The sequence below is a fragment of the Rhipicephalus microplus genome, unplaced genomic scaffold, assembly GCF_043290135.1.
Source record: "Rhipicephalus microplus isolate Deutch F79 unplaced genomic scaffold, USDA_Rmic scaffold_42, whole genome shotgun sequence".
Taxonomy (NCBI): domain Eukaryota; kingdom Metazoa; phylum Arthropoda; class Arachnida; order Ixodida; family Ixodidae; genus Rhipicephalus; species Rhipicephalus microplus.
The window spans coordinates 2650754-2671068 of record NW_027464615.1 but is presented as its reverse complement, the minus strand read 5'-3'; the positions used below and the strand labels follow the sequence as shown (position 1 = coordinate 2671068).

General features: G+C 46.4%; 1 protein-coding gene across 1 annotated transcript; it reads left to right on the top strand.

Annotated features, from left to right (window-relative positions):
* The first annotated feature begins 9613 nt into the window (after positions 1 to 9613).
* LOC142787025 (uncharacterized) lies at positions 9614 to 10189 on the top strand. Its single transcript, XM_075884644.1, has one exon. It carries the CDS (start codon positions 9614 to 9616, stop codon positions 10187 to 10189), a length of 576 nt encoding a protein of 191 aa, XP_075740759.1.
* Positions 10190 to 20315: the final 10126 nt, after the last annotated feature.

Below are 20315 nucleotides of genomic sequence, written 5' to 3'. Positions count from 1 at the left end.
CATTTATCTGCACGGTACAAATGTAATGGTAGCAAAGAGAAGGAAAAGTGTGGAGGAGGAAAAGGGGCAAAAAGAGTGAAGTTTAGCTTAACTGTGTATATGTTTTATAGTGAAGGTTCCGAAAGGGGCCTGAGAAAGGGTTGGAATGTAAAGCGCAGTATTTAAAGTGTAGTACAAGATGGAGCGAAAGAGAAATGAAGGTACGGAGATTGAAAAAAAAAGATGCAAGAAAGTTAGGCCTATCATAGTCTTTCAAAGTATAGTATAACAAAGGCGTTTCAAAAGAAAAGTGATTTAGGAGGGAAAAGGGGAACATCCAAACGCCGCTGTTTTCCCACTCTTTGCAGCATTAGTGCTTGACTGTCCCAATATAGCGGGCGTCGCAGATATGCGAAAACGAAGATATTCTAAAGCTCTATATCAGGTGTTCCTGTCTTTATTCTTAGGGTGCGTTTTGAGTATGTGAACCGTTGCGAATGCCTGTATTTATCCTTTTCGCAGAACCGACGTTTGACTGAAGAGTGGAAAGGTATATTTGTGAAAACTAACAAATGAAATTTGCCATTGCGTGCCATATTACTGGCGGCGCCCACGCAGTGGCTTTTTAGGGGATCATGCATTTATCATGGTCTTGTTTAAGTATAGTAATGCTTATTATGCGCAGTTTATGTGTATGTATATTTATATAGATATATGATTATATATTTTTGTAGGCATTACGCCCGTCATGACAGAACAGCTACTTGTTGCCAACAAAAATCGTACTTGTGGTATCTTCAAAACATATGTTCAGCGACTATCAGCGGTTAGAAGCACAGGTAAGGAAACAGCACTTTTTCAATTCAAGGTGCTACAGGGAACGTGGGCATCAACAACAAAGAACGCTTGATATAGGCGCCCAATGACATGCTCAAAATATTCCTTATCACAAGCAGCTGTTTCTTAACACCTGATTATAAGGTCACCAAATTATTTTATTCAACTCGTTATTCACATGATGGTTTGATGACTTGTGCCGTTGTAATTGGCAAGCCAAAGTTGTTTCAAAGTTACAGAATACGCTAGCATACCTGTCTTAACAAGGGTGTTACTAGTCGAATGAAACTCTCATAAGCGTACATGTTTCAATATCAACGCAATCTTTATAAAATGCTATATATGCAAGAAACCACGCAGTGCTATACATAACGAAGTTATTAACGAGCTGCTCTGAAGAGGAATGCTCGATTTGAATGATTTATAGTTCTCTATGTATTGTGCTTCTCCTATGAAGGCTGATGCTGTAAAAACTATATAAGACATCGCTTGATTGGTTACCCTAATTTTCCTGTTGGCGAGGCACAAGTGAAGGCATAAAAGCAATCATTTGTCAGGTTTCTATATTAAACAAGCCAACTGTGTGGTAAATAATAACCAAGAAGAAAACAAGCTTTATTCTCCATGCCCAGAAACACTGGTGCCGCCAAGCTATATTCAGGAGAAACCTTTCGAGGAAGGTTAGCCGATGACACAACCATAGAAGCACGCATTCATAATTGAAAATTTTGATGAAGCACACCAAAAAAACGAAGGGAGAGAAAAGGCTGACAAGGGCAGCGCTAGCTCTCACAACTGAAGGTTTATTATTCAGAAAAAAGTTATTTAAAGCGGATACATAATCTTTCGCGAATGTGCATCAGAACAGGGTGCAACAAAAACCACTCTTTTCAGGATTACGAAAATTCTGCATATTATCTGTTATTTGTTATATTTTACAAGTACTAGGTGTCGAGATACGCGTATTCTTCATCATGCAGCACAATCGGAGCTTGGCTAACACAGTCATGTCCCCTCTTTCGGATGTGGTAAGATTCCGCTATCTCACGTGTAACTTAATCCTTGTGTCGTAATAATATTTCTGTTTCTTTAAACACAGGATAACATCCGTGTACAAGTATCTCGACACCTCGTACTTTTAAAATATAACAAATAATACATAATATGCACAATTTTTGTAATCCTGACAAGACTGGTTGCTGCTACACCCTGTTCTGATGCACATTCACGAAACATCATGTATCTGCTTTAAATACCTTTTTTCTGAATAATAAACCTTCAGTTGTGATAGCAAACGCAGTCCTTGTTCACGTTTTCTGTCCGTCCACTTTTTAGTGCACTTAAACAAAACTTTTAGCTATGAATGTCATCCAACTAGCGCAGTTTGCCACTTTGTAGCAGTATGCAGATTGTGTCAGCAAGACGCAAACACTTTGTCTTTGTATCTTGCCTGCACAAGTGAGAAAACTGTGCAATATACATTGTAGGTGCAGAGTTTTTTTTATTGCACGTAGTGATCGATTATTCCTTGTTATGTTAGTGGTAATGCATGTATGTCTCGTGGCTGCCATGCGTTTATTGCCCCGCCGCGGTGGTATAGTTGCTAAGGTACTCGGCTGCTGACCCGCAGGTCGCGGGATCAAATCCGGCTGTGGCAGCTGCATTTTCGATGGAGGTGAAAATGCTGTAGTCCCGTGTGCTCAAATTTAGGTGCACGTTAAATAACCCCTGGTGGTCAAAATTTCTGGAGCGCTCCACTACGGCGTTTCTTATAATCATACGGTGGTTTCGGGACGTTGACCACACACACACACACACACACATCATCATCATCATCATCATCAAGCTTTTCGTTCAATGTAAGTAGCATTGTGTGCTTAATTCTTCCTGTACCATATAGTGTGTGAGAAAAAACGAGTTTAATATGGTGGTTCGTCCCTTAACAGATACAACGCAATTGTTTTCTTTACGTTTGCTAGGGCTAAAAGCTCGTCTAGTTTGCCAAGTTCGGCATTTTATGCATTATTAGTAGTTTTTTGTGCACTTTTTAATATTCATTACTTTTTAGCTACGAAATAGTGGATCTGCCTGTTCTAAGGATGGGACGTTTAGAATAGACCTGAGTGCTTTTTTTCCTAAAAAAATGTTTCTTTGTGTACGTATTAGGTGTGGTGTTTCCCCATACTGATTTGGAGTTTGACAAAGCGCAATATGAAATCCAGTTCACATTAGTCGTAAAAATGTTTTGAGAATGATTTAGTATAGCAGCACGTATACTTACTTTAGTCAGTAAGCTTTTTGTCTGCTCGTCCAAGGACATGTGCTGCTTCAAGATGTCTCCGAGTAATTTCGCAGTAATTTCAATAGACATTTGGTAGGGACTTGATGGTATGTGCCCCAGGTGCTATCTATGCAGATTCATGTGAATGAAACAGGGCACGATTTGTTGTTTTTTCATGCATGTTGAGCCCACTGCTTTTGCAGCACACGTGTAATTGCTGACAAAACGTCGTACATTTCGGTATTATTTCTTTCATGCTTATTCTTTTTTTAAAGACTGACCTACCATACCCTTATTTGTCATACTGACACTGATCATAAACTCGCACGACGCCGTTTATGTACAAGAGAGAAAATATTGTGCCCAATATACTTCACTGAGGAACTCCGGACTCATTGACCATCGTCCGCGATTTATGTTTGCTTAATTTGACGTATTGTTGACGGGCGTTCACATAGCTTTAATTAAATGCAAAGCCATTCGACTAAAACCTAAGCGTTGTACTACATCAAGTAGTAGTAAATATTTGACTAGGTCAAATGCCTTGCTAATGTTTATAAAAATGTCCATTCTCGTGACCTTGTTTTCGAAATTAGGAAAAATAGCTTCCTTTTGTTCAACTAGTGCAGTTAACGTACGGCTTTTTGTGACACCACAATGACAGCCAGTAAGGAGGTTGTGCTTTTTAGAGAAATTTTCAATATGGACGTCAATGACTTTTACTAGTCTCTTTGAAAAATTGGCAGAACAGGTATGGGTCGATAATTGCCTATGTTGTTTTTAATGCTCTTATTAATAATAAGGAACACTTTTGCTATTTTCATTCTACAAGGGCTAAGCTGCCGTCCTGAAAGGAAAATTTTGTATGTGAGTTTTTGTTGGTGCAAGTTATTCAGTCACAAACATAATTAGTCGACTTTAATGTCATCAGCGCCTTGACTATGGCTTTTTCTAGTCCCTGAAAAATACTTCTTATTTCGTTCGTACTCACTGCTTGAAAAAAAACTGACTTACGGGGTCTAAAATTGTTGTTGGTAACTTAAGCCCAGTACGTACTGGTACATATTTCGACGAAAATTGAACATTCAACACTTTGCAAGATCTGTTCCTGTCACTACCGTATCTTCAATTATCAGGTTATCAACTGTTATGCTTATTTCGTGATTCAAAATTTCATTATGCTTTTCCAAAGTGTCACTGCTTCTAAGGCAACTTCCGTCCAACATACGTTTTATTGACAATATTTAGCTATCTTTAGTATTTTCTTAAACATATTTCAAAATGTTTTATACTTTTCAGTTTGAGCCTTGTTAATGAAAAAGAAGACTGTAAGGTTCACTTTTATTTTTGATCAGTTTAGCGTTGTCGCACGTCATCAACAATTTGTGCAGCTTTTCTTGCTTGCCATACAGTGCAAAGGAAAACAACTCATATATTCTACTTTATATAGCTGAAAAGCATCAGAGCTTGTTGCTATCGTATGTTGTATACATTTTATTTCACTCAATCTGACAAATATTCCGTCTGAGTAAGTCCACTGTTTGTGGCGATAATTTATGATATGTTGTCTAGAGCCATATGTGCCTCTTTAAGTATATTTTCGTCATTAACCATAAAAAGCATCGGAAATATATCACTGATATCAAAGCTTACAACACGAGATGGAAATTTTTTGTTACATCATTGGGAACGAAAATGCCGTTGGCCCTGTTACATGCATTGTAGTGGCTATAATGTTTTCGAAACCATTCTGTTGCAACAAAAGTAAGAGTGCTGTGGCGGGGACTAAAATATTCAAAAGGTCCATGATTAGGTCTCCTCCCATCGTAAGTAGCCCTTCGCCCTCATAAGCACGTGAAAGTAGAGAATGAAAAAAGCTCATCAACATGTCAACATTGCCGACTGGTGGCCTGTACAACACCACAAACGCGCTCGCAGTCTGTTTGTTGCAGATGATTTCAGTCTCTCCTAACAGTGCTGAACTCACTTATGATGACAAAACCCAGCCCTACTACCTGTATTGACACAACTTCTGTTCTGCTATCCTGACAATTTAGGAACTGACTTTAACCTTGTAGAACAGAGTAGCCAATGCCGCCGTTGTACCAGGTCTCGGTACACAAGATGGCATTTAAAATAACTGAATGATTGTCACAAAACCGTAATGACACATTTTGACTAAATGAACCTCGAGTCAAGATGGATGAACTTGAACTTGTAGCGGCGACAGTATAGAGTCGACGGAGAAGACGTCGTGAGCAGCCGATGTGGCCATGCAGATCTCGCCTCTTTATTCAATGCCTGAAGCAGAGCCGCGGCGGCTGCCAGCGTCCAACATGCCAGGCGCATGCGCCCCTTCAATTCTCGCGCCACTCAAGCTAGTTTCAGCTGCATGAGAGGCGCAGCGTGGTGGTCAAGTGTTGATAACGATGATGTCACTACAGGGCTCTGCCCCCCCCCCTCCCATCACTTCGCTTGATTTGAAGGTATATGGAAGCGAGAGCGAGCGACAGATACATGAAACATGAAAGACAGTTCAGAAGGTGTCTGCTTTGGAAGTTCAGGTTGTTAACGTGAAGGGACCATCGGGAACCAGTGGGTCTCTGGTGGGCAACACTGAGAACAACGCTGCGGCCGAAGTAGACGTCAGGGCGTCGTGGCCGTGCACAAGCGTGTCCTACGAGGACGTGGTAGATTGAATTGAGTGCGGACCACGTGGCGCGAGGTTTGGCTGCTAACGCTGGCAGTGGATTGGCAGCGCTGGTGTGGAAGAGAGTGTCGACGTTATATAGACCTCAGAGTTGCGCCGCGTCCGGCATGCAAGGGAGTAGAAGCGTGCCAGCGGTCACGTGAACGTACCGAATAACGGTGTCACGTGCACTGCGGGTAATCAGGCACCCGCGACATGTGATGGGAGATTACATCTTGCATACCAAGTAAGCACTTTCGCAATCGTCACGTCCCTGACAGAGCGGCGTCATTGCGCAGCAGGACGGCTCAAAAAGGGCCGCAATGTCTTACGCCGAGTGCGTTGACTTTGTGTACGTAGTGACACAGGTGGTAAGCACGCGGAAAGAATTGGTGTCGTCGCCGTTGTGGCGAATGAGCCTGCTTTATGGACCCACGTCTGGTGGATGCCGTCTGGCATCAGAAGCTCTGGGGAAAAGTGGTTGTAGAACTCAGTCAGCATGTGCTCTTCCAGAAGATTAAGATGGACGTCGGTGCTCTTGAATGACCTGTTGTTGTCCGCACACGAGGGGTGGCATGCAAGTCTGCATCATCACTGGCCGCCTTCGTGGCAGGCGTGTCGTGTCTGGTGTACCCTGCCGTAAGCGTACCAGGCACATCGTTCTCAAATGCGCCAGTCATGGTCATAGCATCTCTGATGTTCGGACGTAGTTCAATGGGGACTTCTTCCGCTGCAGAAGACTGAGAGGGCGAGGCTGGTCGCTGCTTACAAATCGGACAGAGTGTCGAGTTGGACAAAAGGTCGGTTCGGTCGATGGCAGGTTGGGCAATGACAGTGTCTGTGGCAGGCTGCAGGACGCGCCGTGAGGTTGCCATCGTGGAGCCTGACGCATCAGAGGTGTGGGCCGTGGAGGTCGGCTAAGACAAGCGGGTGGTGAGCATTCCTACAGTATCATCAGCCGAGGGCATAGATGACCACCGCAGAGCAGAGGTCATCGGATGGCTGCGGGCTGGAGCTTTTAGTGGCAGCGAGATGTCGCAGTTCTACTGGAAGGGCGTCGAGAAGAATGGCGTGCAACAGCATTTGGCACGTGACGCCAATCCCCGCAATAACGGGCTCAAGCTGCATGAACTATACTTTGGGGTAGGTCGATTGGAATGACGGCACTGGTGAGCAGAGTCATGGACACATCGCAGCTGACGGCTCGTCGAAAGGCGCGTTCTCCGGATTATCACTGTAGTGGCTAGAGTAAAAAACGGCAGTGGCTTAGCTCAGCTATGCCAGGATATACGTAGTGTTAGCAAAGGTTCGGCTGAGTATTCTTAGCTTTCCAGAGTGTCTAGGATTAGCTTGATCATCATGCTTACTGCTGCTGCAATGACACACACACGGCATACGTATTATGTGGCACAAGTATATCTTCTGCTCAACGTCCAGGTAGCCTCTCTATTGCCACAAAGACGGCTTGGTGGTCAGTCAAGTAACACGCTGCCGTCTCTATGGCCCCGACATGGTATTTGGAGTTGGTCTTTCTGTGATAGACAAGATCAATGGTGCTTCCCCATTTGGTCGTCTGTGCAGTTGGAACACTGGCTAAGTCGAGGTTAAACTTGTCCTTCAAAGGAACACAAAGAGAGTCAGTCAGAGGCGCTAGCGGCTCCAGTGCAGTGTCAGATGGCGACAGCACTGGGAAGATGCACGCGTCGGCGTCCATATGTCTACCAAGGCTATGACAGCACCTGTCTGGAAAGCGCACACCGGCGGCAGCGAGTCGCGCGCGGCCGCGGCCGAGTGCGAGGGAGGTGCCGGCTCCGGTGCGTGACACCACTGATCGTCTGCGCAGCGCATCGAATCGCGCGCACACCGGCGGCGAGCCACACGCGGTGGTAGGGGAGTATTATTGCGCATGCGCAGACCAGTGCCAGGCGAAAGTGGCTCAGCGAGGCCAGTGTAGCTAACGCTACAAAAACGATGGAGACGACGTCGTGAGGGGCCGACGGGGCCATGCTAATCTTGCCACTTTATTCAAGGCTTGAAGTGGAGCCGCGGTGGCTGCCAGCGTCCGACAAACCAGGGGCGTGTACCCCTTCTTATCTCGTGCTGCTCGAGCCAGCTTCAAGTGCACTAGAGGCACGGTGCGGTGGTGAAGAGAAGACGGTGATGATGGCACTAAGAACTCTTAGTGTATCCCAAAGAGTACAATACTTTTTATGTCCTTTGGATGAAAAAAATTTGCAGATCCCACGCACAGTGAGAATCGGTGGTATACGAAGCACGAATGAGAATTGTTGCTATGTCACTTTAAAATCAGCAGAACGCTACGAGGTGGAGGTATAAGATGCCGTACATGGCTTCCGTGTCATGATTTTCATGTTTGAATGTGTCGTTTACCTTCGTCATCTATTCACGCATCGTAATACCAAATTTAGCATTTGTCGAGCTAGCGAAACGGCCGCGAGCATGCTATGAGTGTGGCATGCAGTCATGTTCTAACGTGACAAACATCTTATTATTATCATGTTGGCACCAGTCACATACCTTCGTCATCTATTGGTGTCACGTAATGCCAAATTTGGCATATGTGAAGCTAGCAAAACGGCTGTGAGCGCATCATCAGTGTGGCAGTCATATCCTTACATGACACGCATGTCGTGATTATCATGTTCGAATGTGTCATTTACCTATGTCGTCCGTTCGCGTCCTGTAATACTGAGTTGGGTACATGTGAAGCTAGCGAAACGGCCGCGAGCGCATCATGTAGTGTAGTTGTTACACGACACGCATCTCATGATTATCATATTTGCACCAGTATCATACCTTCGTCATCTATTCACGTTCCGTAATACCAAATTTTGTATACGTGACGCTAGAGAAACGGCCACCAGCGCATCATGAGCGTGGAATGCGGTCATTTCGCTACAAGACACGCATCTCAAGACTATCATGTTTGCACTTGTCATATACTTTCGTCATCCATTCACGTACTGTAATAACAAATTTCGTTTATGTAACTCTAGAGAAACGGCCGCGAGCGCATCATGAGCGTGGCCTGTAGTGATGTTGTTACTTGACACGCACGTTCTAACTTTCATGTTAGGGTCTGTCGCTTGTGTTCGCTATGCAATCATGCCACCCCATATAGTTGTTGCAACATGCCATGTGAACGAAACCACCACAAAAGCTGCAGGACCGTGAGATGTAAATCATGATATTCATTACATACATATCATGATTTTCATGTTATGACTAGTCAACTGTGTTCTTCGTACGGTCATGTTACGACATATCAAGTTTGGTATTGATACTATTACTCAAACGGCCGGGAAGGAAGGAGGAGGAAGGAAATAAAAGGCAGCTGCAGGAGGTCAACAAGACGCGAAACGCCCAGGAGAGCTAAATGTCGTAGGCGGCTAGATAGATAGATAGATAGATAGATAGATAGATAGATAGATAGATAGATAGATAGATAGATAGATAGATAGATAGATAGATAGATAGATAGATAGATAGATAGATAGATAGATAGATAGATAGATAGATGGCAAGCCGTCAGCATCTCGGAGAAGACGAAGAAGTTGAGCTGCAGCTGCTCCGCGTGTTTGAGACAGCACGAGAGAAGAAGAGGCCAGCAAAAACGGCAACGTCTGTGTGACGTCCATGCCAGAGCAGAGATAAAATAAAATTTGTGGGAAACCAAACGCCGCACGTCTTTCTACAAGTGGTGACCCGGACTCCGAGTGGCAATGCGCACCTACTCGCCCTTTCGTCAACGCACCCAGCGTCACGGCCAACTTTGCTTCTTCAGCCCCGTTTGTTTTGGGCTGACCATGCACACCACAGCCAACAGCGACGCCTCACTGAATCGCGCGGTATCTGAACCTTTCGTGGCTAACCTCAGGTTCTCCGAGTTTTCGCAGGCGGACTCTGAACTCAGGTTTCCCAGTGTCGAGCCAGTCTTCCAACGACATCGGGTAACGTCGCAAACAGCGAGGAACGATTACGTCATCGGTGCATTACCACCTGCTGTCATTGCAATTGTAAGAGACATTCTGCGTGCTCTACCTCCTGACAACCCCTACGACACCCTTAAAGATGAGCTCATACACCCGACAACTGAGTCGAAACAGCGTAGGCTGCAGCAGCTACTCGCTTCGGAAGAACTGGGTGACCGAACGCCTACGGAGCTTCTGCGTCACATGCGACTCCTGATCGACGACCAGTCTGCTGCATTGGACGCATACGCATCGATCCTACGTGAAATCTTCTTACAGGGACTGCCACAGCAGGTGCGGATGATTTTGAGCGTATCGTCTACAGAAACCCTCGACTCACTAGCGCGAATGGCCGACAACAATATGGATATCGGTGTGCCGTCCATATCTGTGATCTGGAGACCACGTTAACCTATCCTCTCTGCACCAGTCCACGACGACTGCTTGGACCGCCATGTGCAAGCAAACAAGGCGCTCAAGGGCAAGGCGGACCAGTTTGCCACTAATCTGAGCGCAATGAAGACAGACCGCGGCCGCAACGCATCACGACGATGGCGCCAAAGCCGCGAAAGATCACCAAGTCCGCCTCTAAGTGTCTGCTGGTACCGCTACCAATACGTAGCTTGAACTCGTCAGTGTAAACAGCCATGCCAGTTTGCGGGAAACGCACGGGCCACGCACTGACGGCGGCCAGTGTTTCAGGCTCGACATACATCCGCCTACTGCACGTCACGGACCACGTCACCAAAGTCCGCTACTTCATAGACACAGGTGTCGAAGGGTGTGTTGTCCCTCCTACGTCGGAGGACCACCGACGACACGAGACCTCACCGCCTCTAAATGCAGTGAATGGTTCGACCATACGGACCTACAGACAGAGGTCTGTCAAGCTTGACATCGGCCTGAGGCGCACGTTTAAGTGGATCTTCTCAATCGCCAATGTACATATACATCTCATCGGTGCGGATTTTCTTTGGCATTTTAAGCTTGTGGTAGACCTACGACATAGCCGTCTCGTGGATTCTGAGACCCTCCTCACAGTTCAGGGCGTAACATCATATTTGCCACCCTTGCATCTCGTGCAAGCTCATACCAAAGTCTCCCCGCCGTGGTCTACGCTTCTGCAAGAAATTTCTGACCTCTTTCGTCCTCCATCTTTTGAAGACCCGAGACGCCACAATGTCACTCATCACATAGTGACAGTAGGAGCACTGGTGTTGCACGTGCTCGTCGTCTCACTCCTTACCGCTGCAAGATTGCACGCCGACAATTCGAGCTCATGCCTTAACTCGGATACGTCCACCCCTCTTCCGGTGCCTGGTTGTCACCGCTACACATGGTTCACAAGCCCTCAGGTAACTGGAGAACAAGCGGTGACTGCGGCGCCTTCAACAAAGTAACGGTACTGGACCGCTATTCGGTACCACACATCCAGGACTTTACGGCATTGCTGCATGGTTCCACCGTATTTACAAAATCGACTTAGTAAAGGCATACCACCAAATACCTTTCGAGTCTTCCGACGTAGCGAAGACTGCCATACTAACACCTTTTGGTATGTTTGAATACACCCGTATGCCCTTGGTCTACGAAACGCCGTACAAATCTTTCAACGGTAGGTGGACCAGGTACTTCGTGTTTTGACCTTCCGCTTCGCGTACATCGACGATATCGTTGTCTTCAGCACCACTTCACATGATCACGAACTTCACCTGCGTCAGGTTTTCACACGACTTTTCAAATATGAACTAGCCGTCAACGGATCAAAGAGCGAGTTCGGCGTTTCCTCACTGGACTTCTCGGCCATCACGTTGATTCACGTGGGATCTCCCCACTGACCGTGCGTGTTGAAGCTATATTGCAGTTTCCACGACCAACAACTACGAAGAAACTACGTGAATCGTTTGGGCTTGCCAACTATTACCAGTGCTTTATTCCTCGTTGCGCTGCCATCTTGCAACCACACCATGCGCTTCTATCCGGTCAAACGAAGCTCAACGCTTCCATCTTCTGGACGAGCGATGCAGAAACTGCTTTCAGTTCCATCACGGAAGCTCTGGCTAATGCAACACTCCTCGCGCATCCAAAGAGTGACGCCATCACGTCACTCACAGTGGACGCCTCGGACGTCGCCTTAGGAGAAGTCAGTCCTGCAGCAGTTGGTCGACGGAGTCCGGCAGCCGGTCACTTTCTTCTCATGGAAGCTCTCGCAGACCGAGCGTCGTTATAGCACATTCGTCGTGAACTGCTCGTGACCTATTTGGCTGTCAAGCACTTTCGACACTTCCTAGAAGGTCGAAGTTCCATATCCTCACCAATCACAAGCCGCTTATGTTTAAATCGACCGGTACCAACTCTGCCCACAACCCACGGAGATCCGCCAGCTTGCCCACATATATGAATTTACTAGTGACATCCGGCACATCAGTGGCAAAGACAACCCGATTGCTGACGCGCTTTCCCGAATAGAAATCTACGCAACTATGGATGAGGGCCCACCAGTCGAGTTCACAGCCATGGCTACTGCGCAACAGGACGACAGCGAGCTTGAGGTGTTGCGACTCCAAGAGAATTTTCTGAAGTTCGAAGATGCCCAACTTCCAGACTGCGAAATTTCCCTCGTTTGCGACATCTCTTCCGGTACTTTTCGCCCTAACGCCCCAGCACTATTTCGCCGCAGAGTCTTCGACGCCTTGCATTTCTTGTCACACCCCCGTATACGTGCGACTCAGCGCCTAAACACAGGGTGATATCAATTGCCTCGAATGAACATGACGTTCGCCGCTGGACGCGTGCTTGCCTCAAGTGGCAGCAAGCCAAAGTCCTGCGCCACATGGTCAGCCCACTGGGTACCTTTACGCCTCCTGACTCGCGGTTCAGTCACGTGCACCTGGACCTCGTAGGCCCTTTGCCTCCATCACAAAACAGCCGGTATATGCTAACCTCCGTAAAATGGTTCACGTGGCGACCTGAGGCTTTACCCGTCACCGACATCACGGCAGTGTCAGTCTACCGCGGACTCATCAGCGTGCGGATAAGCCGCTACGGAGTTCCCAAGACCATCACAACGTATTGAGGTCGCGAATTTGACTCCTCGCTCCTCCGCACCTTGTCGCGAATGTTTGGTGTAAACCAAATTAGGACATCAGCCTGCCACACCATGTCCAATGGCATGGTTGAGCAAATTAACCGCTGACTCAGAGCTTCGCTCATGGCCTCGAAATCGTTGATACCCTATAAAGAGCGGCTACCACTCGTCCTCTTCACCCTGTGCAGCACAATACGTACGGACGCGTCCTGCCCTTCAGTTGAGCTCGTATTTGGCACTACCCTCAGGCTTCCTGGACTGTTTTTGACATGTCACCGGTATCACCTTTGGACGTAGCTGATTACGCCATTTGCCTCAGGAATTTCATGAGAAATGTGTCCCCTATTCGTGCACATCAACACTCAAGCCCATTTTTCGTCAGTAGTGCATTCTGCGACTGCACCCACGTCTTCGTGCGACATGACGGAATCAGGCCACCACTGTAACCTCCTTACGACGGACCGTTTAGGATCGTCAAGCGTTGCCAGAAGCATTTCGTTCTCTTGTTAAATGGACGCGAAGAGAGTGTCTCCATTGACCACATAAAGCTTGTTTTCCTTGACACTGACGCCGTCCTGGAAGGCTGCAAGCCATCCGAAAAAACGAGACGAACGCGATTCGCAATAGCAGAACCTTCAACCTGCTCATATAAGGTTCGGTCCTTCGTACACGGGTTAGATTGCTAGAGGGGGGGGGGGGGCATGACAAGCCGTCAGCGTCTTGGAGAAGACGAAGAAGTTGTGCCGCAGCTGCTCCTCGTGTTCGAGCCAGCACGAGAGAAGAGGCAAGCAAGAACGACAGCGTCTGTGGATATCCATTTGCGAGCAGAGATAAAATAAAATATGTGGGAAACAAAACGCCGTGCGCCTTCCTACATATATATATATAGATAGATAGATAGATAGATAGATAGATAGATAGATAGATAAATAGATAGGTGTATAGATAGATAGATAGATAGATAGATACGCTCGAGTTCGATGAAGCTCGCTAAGGAACGCTTCGCATTCAGAATTGGCCCCGTATCTGCATGTTAAATTGCAATTGTAATCGAAAGACTATAGTCTTGCGTCTAGAGAGAGTGAACAAAACATTTATTTGATGTTCTGCGCAAGAAAATTGTAGTGTGGTATTCTGGAGGGGCTGCGTTTGAGTGCCTCGAGCGTGCAGTGGAGGTGAACTAGCGCAGCAAGTAACGTCATACGGGAGACATAAGCATTATCTGGCAGTTATCCTGAAAGAGAGAGAAAAAACTCTAATATATCTATATACAGGGAGTGTATGGGTGGTGGCCCGGTCCGAGCCACCACTCACAAACACTAGGTGGGCTACTCATTACAGAAGCCCATTGGCGTCCAAAGCTACTCGGGCTCGGTTGACCAGGGCCTTCTTGCTCGCCAGGTCGGAGCAGCCGAGCAGGGCCGCCTCCCAGTCTAACGAGCGGGGTTTGGTTTTGAAGTGAGGTGAGGCGAGGGGTCGACTTGCCTCCCAACACCATGTGGAAGATGTCCGAAGACTTCTTCACACAGTGCAGGCATTTTTTTAAACAGGCAGAATCAAGATACTTAAAAACTGCTAATCACAGCTGTGTTTTGGTGTAACGGCGGAGGAGTGAACGCACCTCCACCTTTGTAAGGCCCTTACAGGGTTTAGTATAAATGAAATGGCCGAATTGGTATGATTCAGTAATTTCTCGGTATGTTAAAGCCGGATTGGGCTCGAGATCTATTTCGGAAGGGTCTCAAGGCGTTACTCAGAGAGTGAAGGCACGCGCGGTGGTGTCAGCTGTTTCATTGCCTTCGAGGCCCATGTGAGCTGCAGCCCATATGATCTTTCGAGACGCGGGGGTCTAACGTAATTGCTGTTTTGTGAGATGCGGTGCAGCAGGTGTGGGACATACCCGCGATGAATATTTCTGTATGCCCCTCTCGAGTCTGTAATGATGACGCACGTGTCCAGGTCTGCGGCGGCCAGTGCGATGGCGACTTCCTCCGCATATGGTATGTCCGGTGCTTTAAACGTGAGGCCGATCACCACGACATTTTGGTGGATGACTGCAGCCGTGTACCACTCCCTGTGGTGATGGCCGGAGGCGTCCACGTAAAATATGTTGTGTTTGTTTCAGTAGTGGTGAGCTAGTGCTTCCGCCCGCGCAAGGCGCATGCCACTGTGGTCGCCACGTGTCTTGTTGGGTAATCCTGGAAAACGAAGCGTGTGGCATGCGCGCCCGTCTCTTACGCGATAAAGTGTAGAACGCAAGGCGATGGGTAGGTGCCACCACCGTGTCGTCTTAGCAAAGCGTTGAAAAGACTTGCCTTTTCGTGCAAGCGTTGCATGGTCTGCACAGCGTGATAACAGCTACGGTTCTCACAATTACTTTTGTATGCCATTTCTAGTAAAAAGACACATGCTTGCTAGAAAGCAAAATATTCAGTGTTGCCAGTTTTGTGTGATAAACACGTTTTTGTAAGCATATCATAATAAAACTATAAAATTTACAGTGATTTGATAACACTTGGGGTAGCATCTAAGTATACCATTGAATCAGGAGTTTTATATTCCAAGATATCAAAACATACCATTGCACGCACTACATAAACGTGCATGCAGCAGTGCTTCAGTGTGTACCAGTATATACCAGCACACACCAGTTAAATAACAGTGTTTTTTTGCGTTACAAGTATGTGCCAGCGTCACAGTGGTCAGGTCCGCCCTTACTAGTGCAATCCAACTATTCCCCAGTGCGCCCACCGAAGTGTCAGTATATCCCAGCGTGTAGCAGTGCCAATAAAAAAATGTACTGGTATCAAGCTAGAATGTTTTTTGCAGTAGGAACGTTTGCGTTCCAGGTATGGAAAATGTTTGCACGTTCCCGCCCTTACTTTTGCAGGTATTAGAATATAATGTAAACACGGACGTCCTTCCAAGCGATAAAAAACATATATTTGATTGTTGGTCAAAAAAATACTCAGGCATCTTTAAAAACATTGCATGATGATGTTTCGATAATAATGAGTTTAGATGGGTGGTTTGGTTATAATAATTGTGTAATGACTGAATAATTTTTGAAAGCAAACTATCATACAACGCTTGCTCCGGAAGCCTATGTTTTCTAGGTTAGAAGGTTAGAAATAAAGCGAAATTCAATAATCCCACAGGAGGGGTGTGTCAGAAATAAATCTGATACGTTCTAGCTAAGCATTGGTCGTCATACAGGCTGAGGGTGATTATAAATTATGTTGAAGCAATAAAACTAAATTCGTAAAAGAAAAATTGAAACCACAGTGGCCTAACTTACTCTACAGGTGCATAAAAACAACTGAAGGCCCCAGATTTTGTCTGCTTGGTTCTGCCAGGTGCACCTATATGACTGCGCATCCCCCACAAGAGATATTAGTTGCTCTTGAGGCAAGCGCTGACGCAAGACTTAGCAAACTGCTCCATTCTATTAGGTTTTTTTTTTTACTGATTGCTCGCACAACTTGGGAATGCCAGTTTATTCTAGAGCTAGCGTGAGTACTAGCAATGTTGGTCCAGGGCTTCAAGGGCAACTGCAACGAAATATCGCACTCTGAGGATAGTCAATATACGGGTAGCCTAGCTGAAGGTAGTGCTGCCTGCCAAATGTCGCCTTCGAAATACAAGCACTTACCTTAGAAAAAAGTTTGCAAACTAAGGTGCTCTTGAGACCAAAACTAAAAAAACCAATAACGACGCCTTTACGGCTGACCGGAAATGACGTGAACGACAGAAAAATCCTCTGCTCCGTGCTCCTCGATTCTGCATATCACGGACATGCCCCTTAGGGTGCGTGTTATCGCTGCGTGAACATGGCACATATGGAACGCTGCTCCAGGCTTCCCACTGGTGGTTTTGCTGTCTGACCCCCGTATTCAAAAACGCTGATTGACTTGAACTTTACTAGTCATCGATTTCAATGCAGCGCGAATGCGTTTCTAACGCGCTGTCTTTATCAGAATTAGGATCATAAATGATTTTATTAGGTCAACAGGAGCGTTACAAATTGTTACTGTACAAAAGAGTGTTCTATAATCCAAGACAGAATCGGGACCTTCTACAGAAATGAATACGAAAAAAAAATAGTTTGAAATATTTGACTATTTTAATATTGGTGCCAAGACAGCACGAACACACAAACGCGTTCCAAACGCGCTACATTAAAAGCGGTTTCAACACAGGAAAGAGCTATGCAGCGGCAGGGGGAATGCTAAGGAGCGACGCGGCGACGTTCTGTAGTAATCGTCATATCCTGTTCTCTTCGATTTGCCTGGGCACCCCACTAGACCTCAATGTCGTCTGCTTGCTGAAAAATCAGAGCATCAATGAAAAAATCACAGCATATCGATGGACTCGGAGTGCATCATTATGAAGGGAGGAAGCATCAGTCAGTCTGCCCACGCTCCCATTCGTTCATTCGTTCTTGCTTCCGCCCGTCCGTGCGGTCGTGCGTCTATCAATACGTGTGTCCGCACGTTCGTGCGCCCGTACGTTTGTGTGTCCATTCGTTCGCCCGTCTGTGGGTCTATCCCTGCGTTAGTCCGCCCGTGTAATCATCCATCTGAGTGTACGGTCATTCATGCGTGCGTCCGTGCGTCCATTCATCCACTGGTTCGCGCATCTGTCTGTCTATCCGTCGGGCTGTCCATGCATCTGCCCATCCGTCCGTCCATGTAGTGAACACTCCTAGTACCACCATCTCGCATATTCTCATCATAACTTCTTTATATAGAAGTACCACCATCCAGCGGATATTCCAAAGATTAAACGAGAGGTGGCACGGCCAGACACGTGTACTCTCTTACAGTCTGCGCTTCATGTCTGGGTGGGTTAAAACTTTATTTTTCTTTTGTAAAAAAAGGGGCAATGGAAAGAGATTAGGAGAGGCTACTAAACTTGGTAGTCTTCCACAAACCTCTCTGCCTAACCCAGAATGGTCTCCTGGACGTCAGGTTTCAAGCTGCGCAAGACAGCCTCCCTCTGCTCCTCATAACTAACTAATTTTCGAAGGAACGGTGGCAGGGTGTGCTCAGGGCACCCCCACATGATGTGATTAAGATTTGCTTTCCCTGCGGATTAATATTTACAAGAGGATGACGGATAAAGAGAAGGGTACATGAGGTGAAGGATGTAGGGGGAGGAAAAGGTGCGAATCTGCAACTGTCGCCAAAGTACTTCACGCCTTCGCGGGGATATTGACAGCCGCAGCGGTAAGGTTAAACGGCCGAGGTGGTAGTGATGGCAGATGTCATGAAAGGTTAGAAAGCGATCCCGCGCAGCAGACGGTGCCGTTGTCGAAATGAAGCTTGACTGTTCCTGCGCCTGCGCCGGGAACGTAAATCCTAGGGTGCTGGCGTGAGCCTCCTCGTTACCGGCAAGGCCCGCGTGTGCTGGAGTCCATATTAAAGCAGTGGCTTGTTGCGGGAGATGGGCCAGGAGGAGGAAGAGCACTGTTTTGGACAACCTACCCGCTCCAAAATTGTAGATGGCCTTTTTTGATTCGCTAATATCAAGTAAATAGTTTGGAACTGTAAGGGCGAGAGCAATGACTGCATCCTCAGCCTCCTAAGAAGAGGAAGCAGTAATAGAAGCACCAGTAGCTATCTGACCTTGTAAATTTACAACAAAGAAAGCAAAAAAGTTGGGGTACTGTATTCGACAATTACCTTTGAAATCTCAAAGGCAATTGCTAACAGAGTAAAGAAAATGTTAGAATTCAATCAACCAAAGGAACAAGCAGGATTTCGAACAGGCTACTGAACAATTGGTCACATACGTACTATCAATCAGGTAATATAAAAATGCTCAGAATATAACCAACCACTGTACATAGCCTTCATAGATTACGAGAAGGCGCTTGATTCAGTAGAAATGTCAGCCATCATGCAGACACTGCGGAATCAGGGCGTAGATGAAGTATATATATAAACAGTCTGGAAGAAATCTACAGGGGATCAACTGCTACCATAGTGCCTCATAAAAAAAAACAGAATACCAATCAAGAAGGGTGTAAGGTAGCGGGACACAAGCTCCCAAATGCTATTTACTGCCTGCTTACAGGAGGTTTTCAGAAGCCTAGAATGGGAACAGTTAGGGATAAGAGTTAGTGGAGAGTACCTTAGCAATCTGTGCTTGGCCGATGACATTTCATTGCTGATGAACACAGGGGACGAATTGCAACTCATGATTAAGGAGTTAGACAAGGTGAGCAGAAAGATGGCTCTTAAAATTAATCTGCAGAAAACGAAAGTGTTGTGCAACAACATCGGAAAAGAGCAGCGCTTCGAGATAGGTAATAGTGCACTTCAATTTGTAAAAGACTATGTCTACTTAGGGCAGGTAATCACCGCAATGCCGAACCACGAGATTGAAGTAACTAGAAGAATAAGAACGGAGTGGAGCACATTCGGCAAGCACTCTTAATTTATGACAGGAACATTGCCACTATCCCTCAAGAGGAAGGTATATAACAGCTGTATCTTGCCGGTACTTAGCTACGGAGAAGAAACCTGGAGACTTACAAAGAGGGTTCAGCCTAAATTGAGGACGACGCAGCGAGCAATGGAAAGAAAAATGGTAGGTGTAACCTTAAAAGACAAGAAGAGAGCAGAGTGGATTAGGAGACAAATGGGGGTTAAGGATATTATAGTTGAAATCAAGAAGAAGAAATGGACATGGGCTGGGCATGTAGCGCGTAGACAGGACAATCGCTGGTCATTAAGGGTAACTAACTGAATTCCCAGAGAAGGGAAGCGGGTTAGGTGGAGACAGAGGGTTAGGTGGGCTGATGAGGTCAAGAAGTTTGCGGGTATAAATTGGCAGCAGCAAGCACAGGACCGGGTTAACTGGCGGAACATGGGAGAGGCCTTTGTCCTGCAGTGGACGTAGTCAGGCTGATGATGATGATGATGATGACTGTATTCAACAGCATCCACGTATAGCACTTCTTTAGAAGTAGAAAATAGTTTTTGGAGAGTTTTTGCACGATGTCGTCGACATTGATCGTGGTGCAAGGGTGCATGTTTTAGGGAGCGACTAAAGGTGTTGATTCATGTTTGTTTCACGTGGAATAGTGTGATAGGTGTAAGTGGTTGGAGTTGGCCTGATACTGAGGGTATCGAGTATGAATCTTCCTTTGTGTGTGTTGGAAAGATCGGCATATTGTGAAGTGTGCTTCAGTAAGTTCAGTTAAGGTGTTGAATGTGCCTGTCTCCAGGAGCCGTGGGGTGGACGTTAGAATGGGGACTCCGAGAGCAACTTTGTGGATTTTGCGTAACAAGGTGTCTAAGTCATTTTCTTCCCTTCTCAGAAGGGACATATAAGGGAGAGCATAAGTCACCTTATTGAGGTCGAAGGCTTGAATGAGGCGGAGGAGCTCTGCCTCTCGAAGCCCGCCATGTTTGATAGATATCCTGCCTATAAGGCGTAGAG

Excerpts from the sequence above, each read along its gene's own strand:
- LOC142787025 (XM_075884644.1), top strand. The coding sequence starts at position 9,614 with ATGCACACCACAGCCAACAGCGACGCCTCACTGAATCGCGCGGTATCT.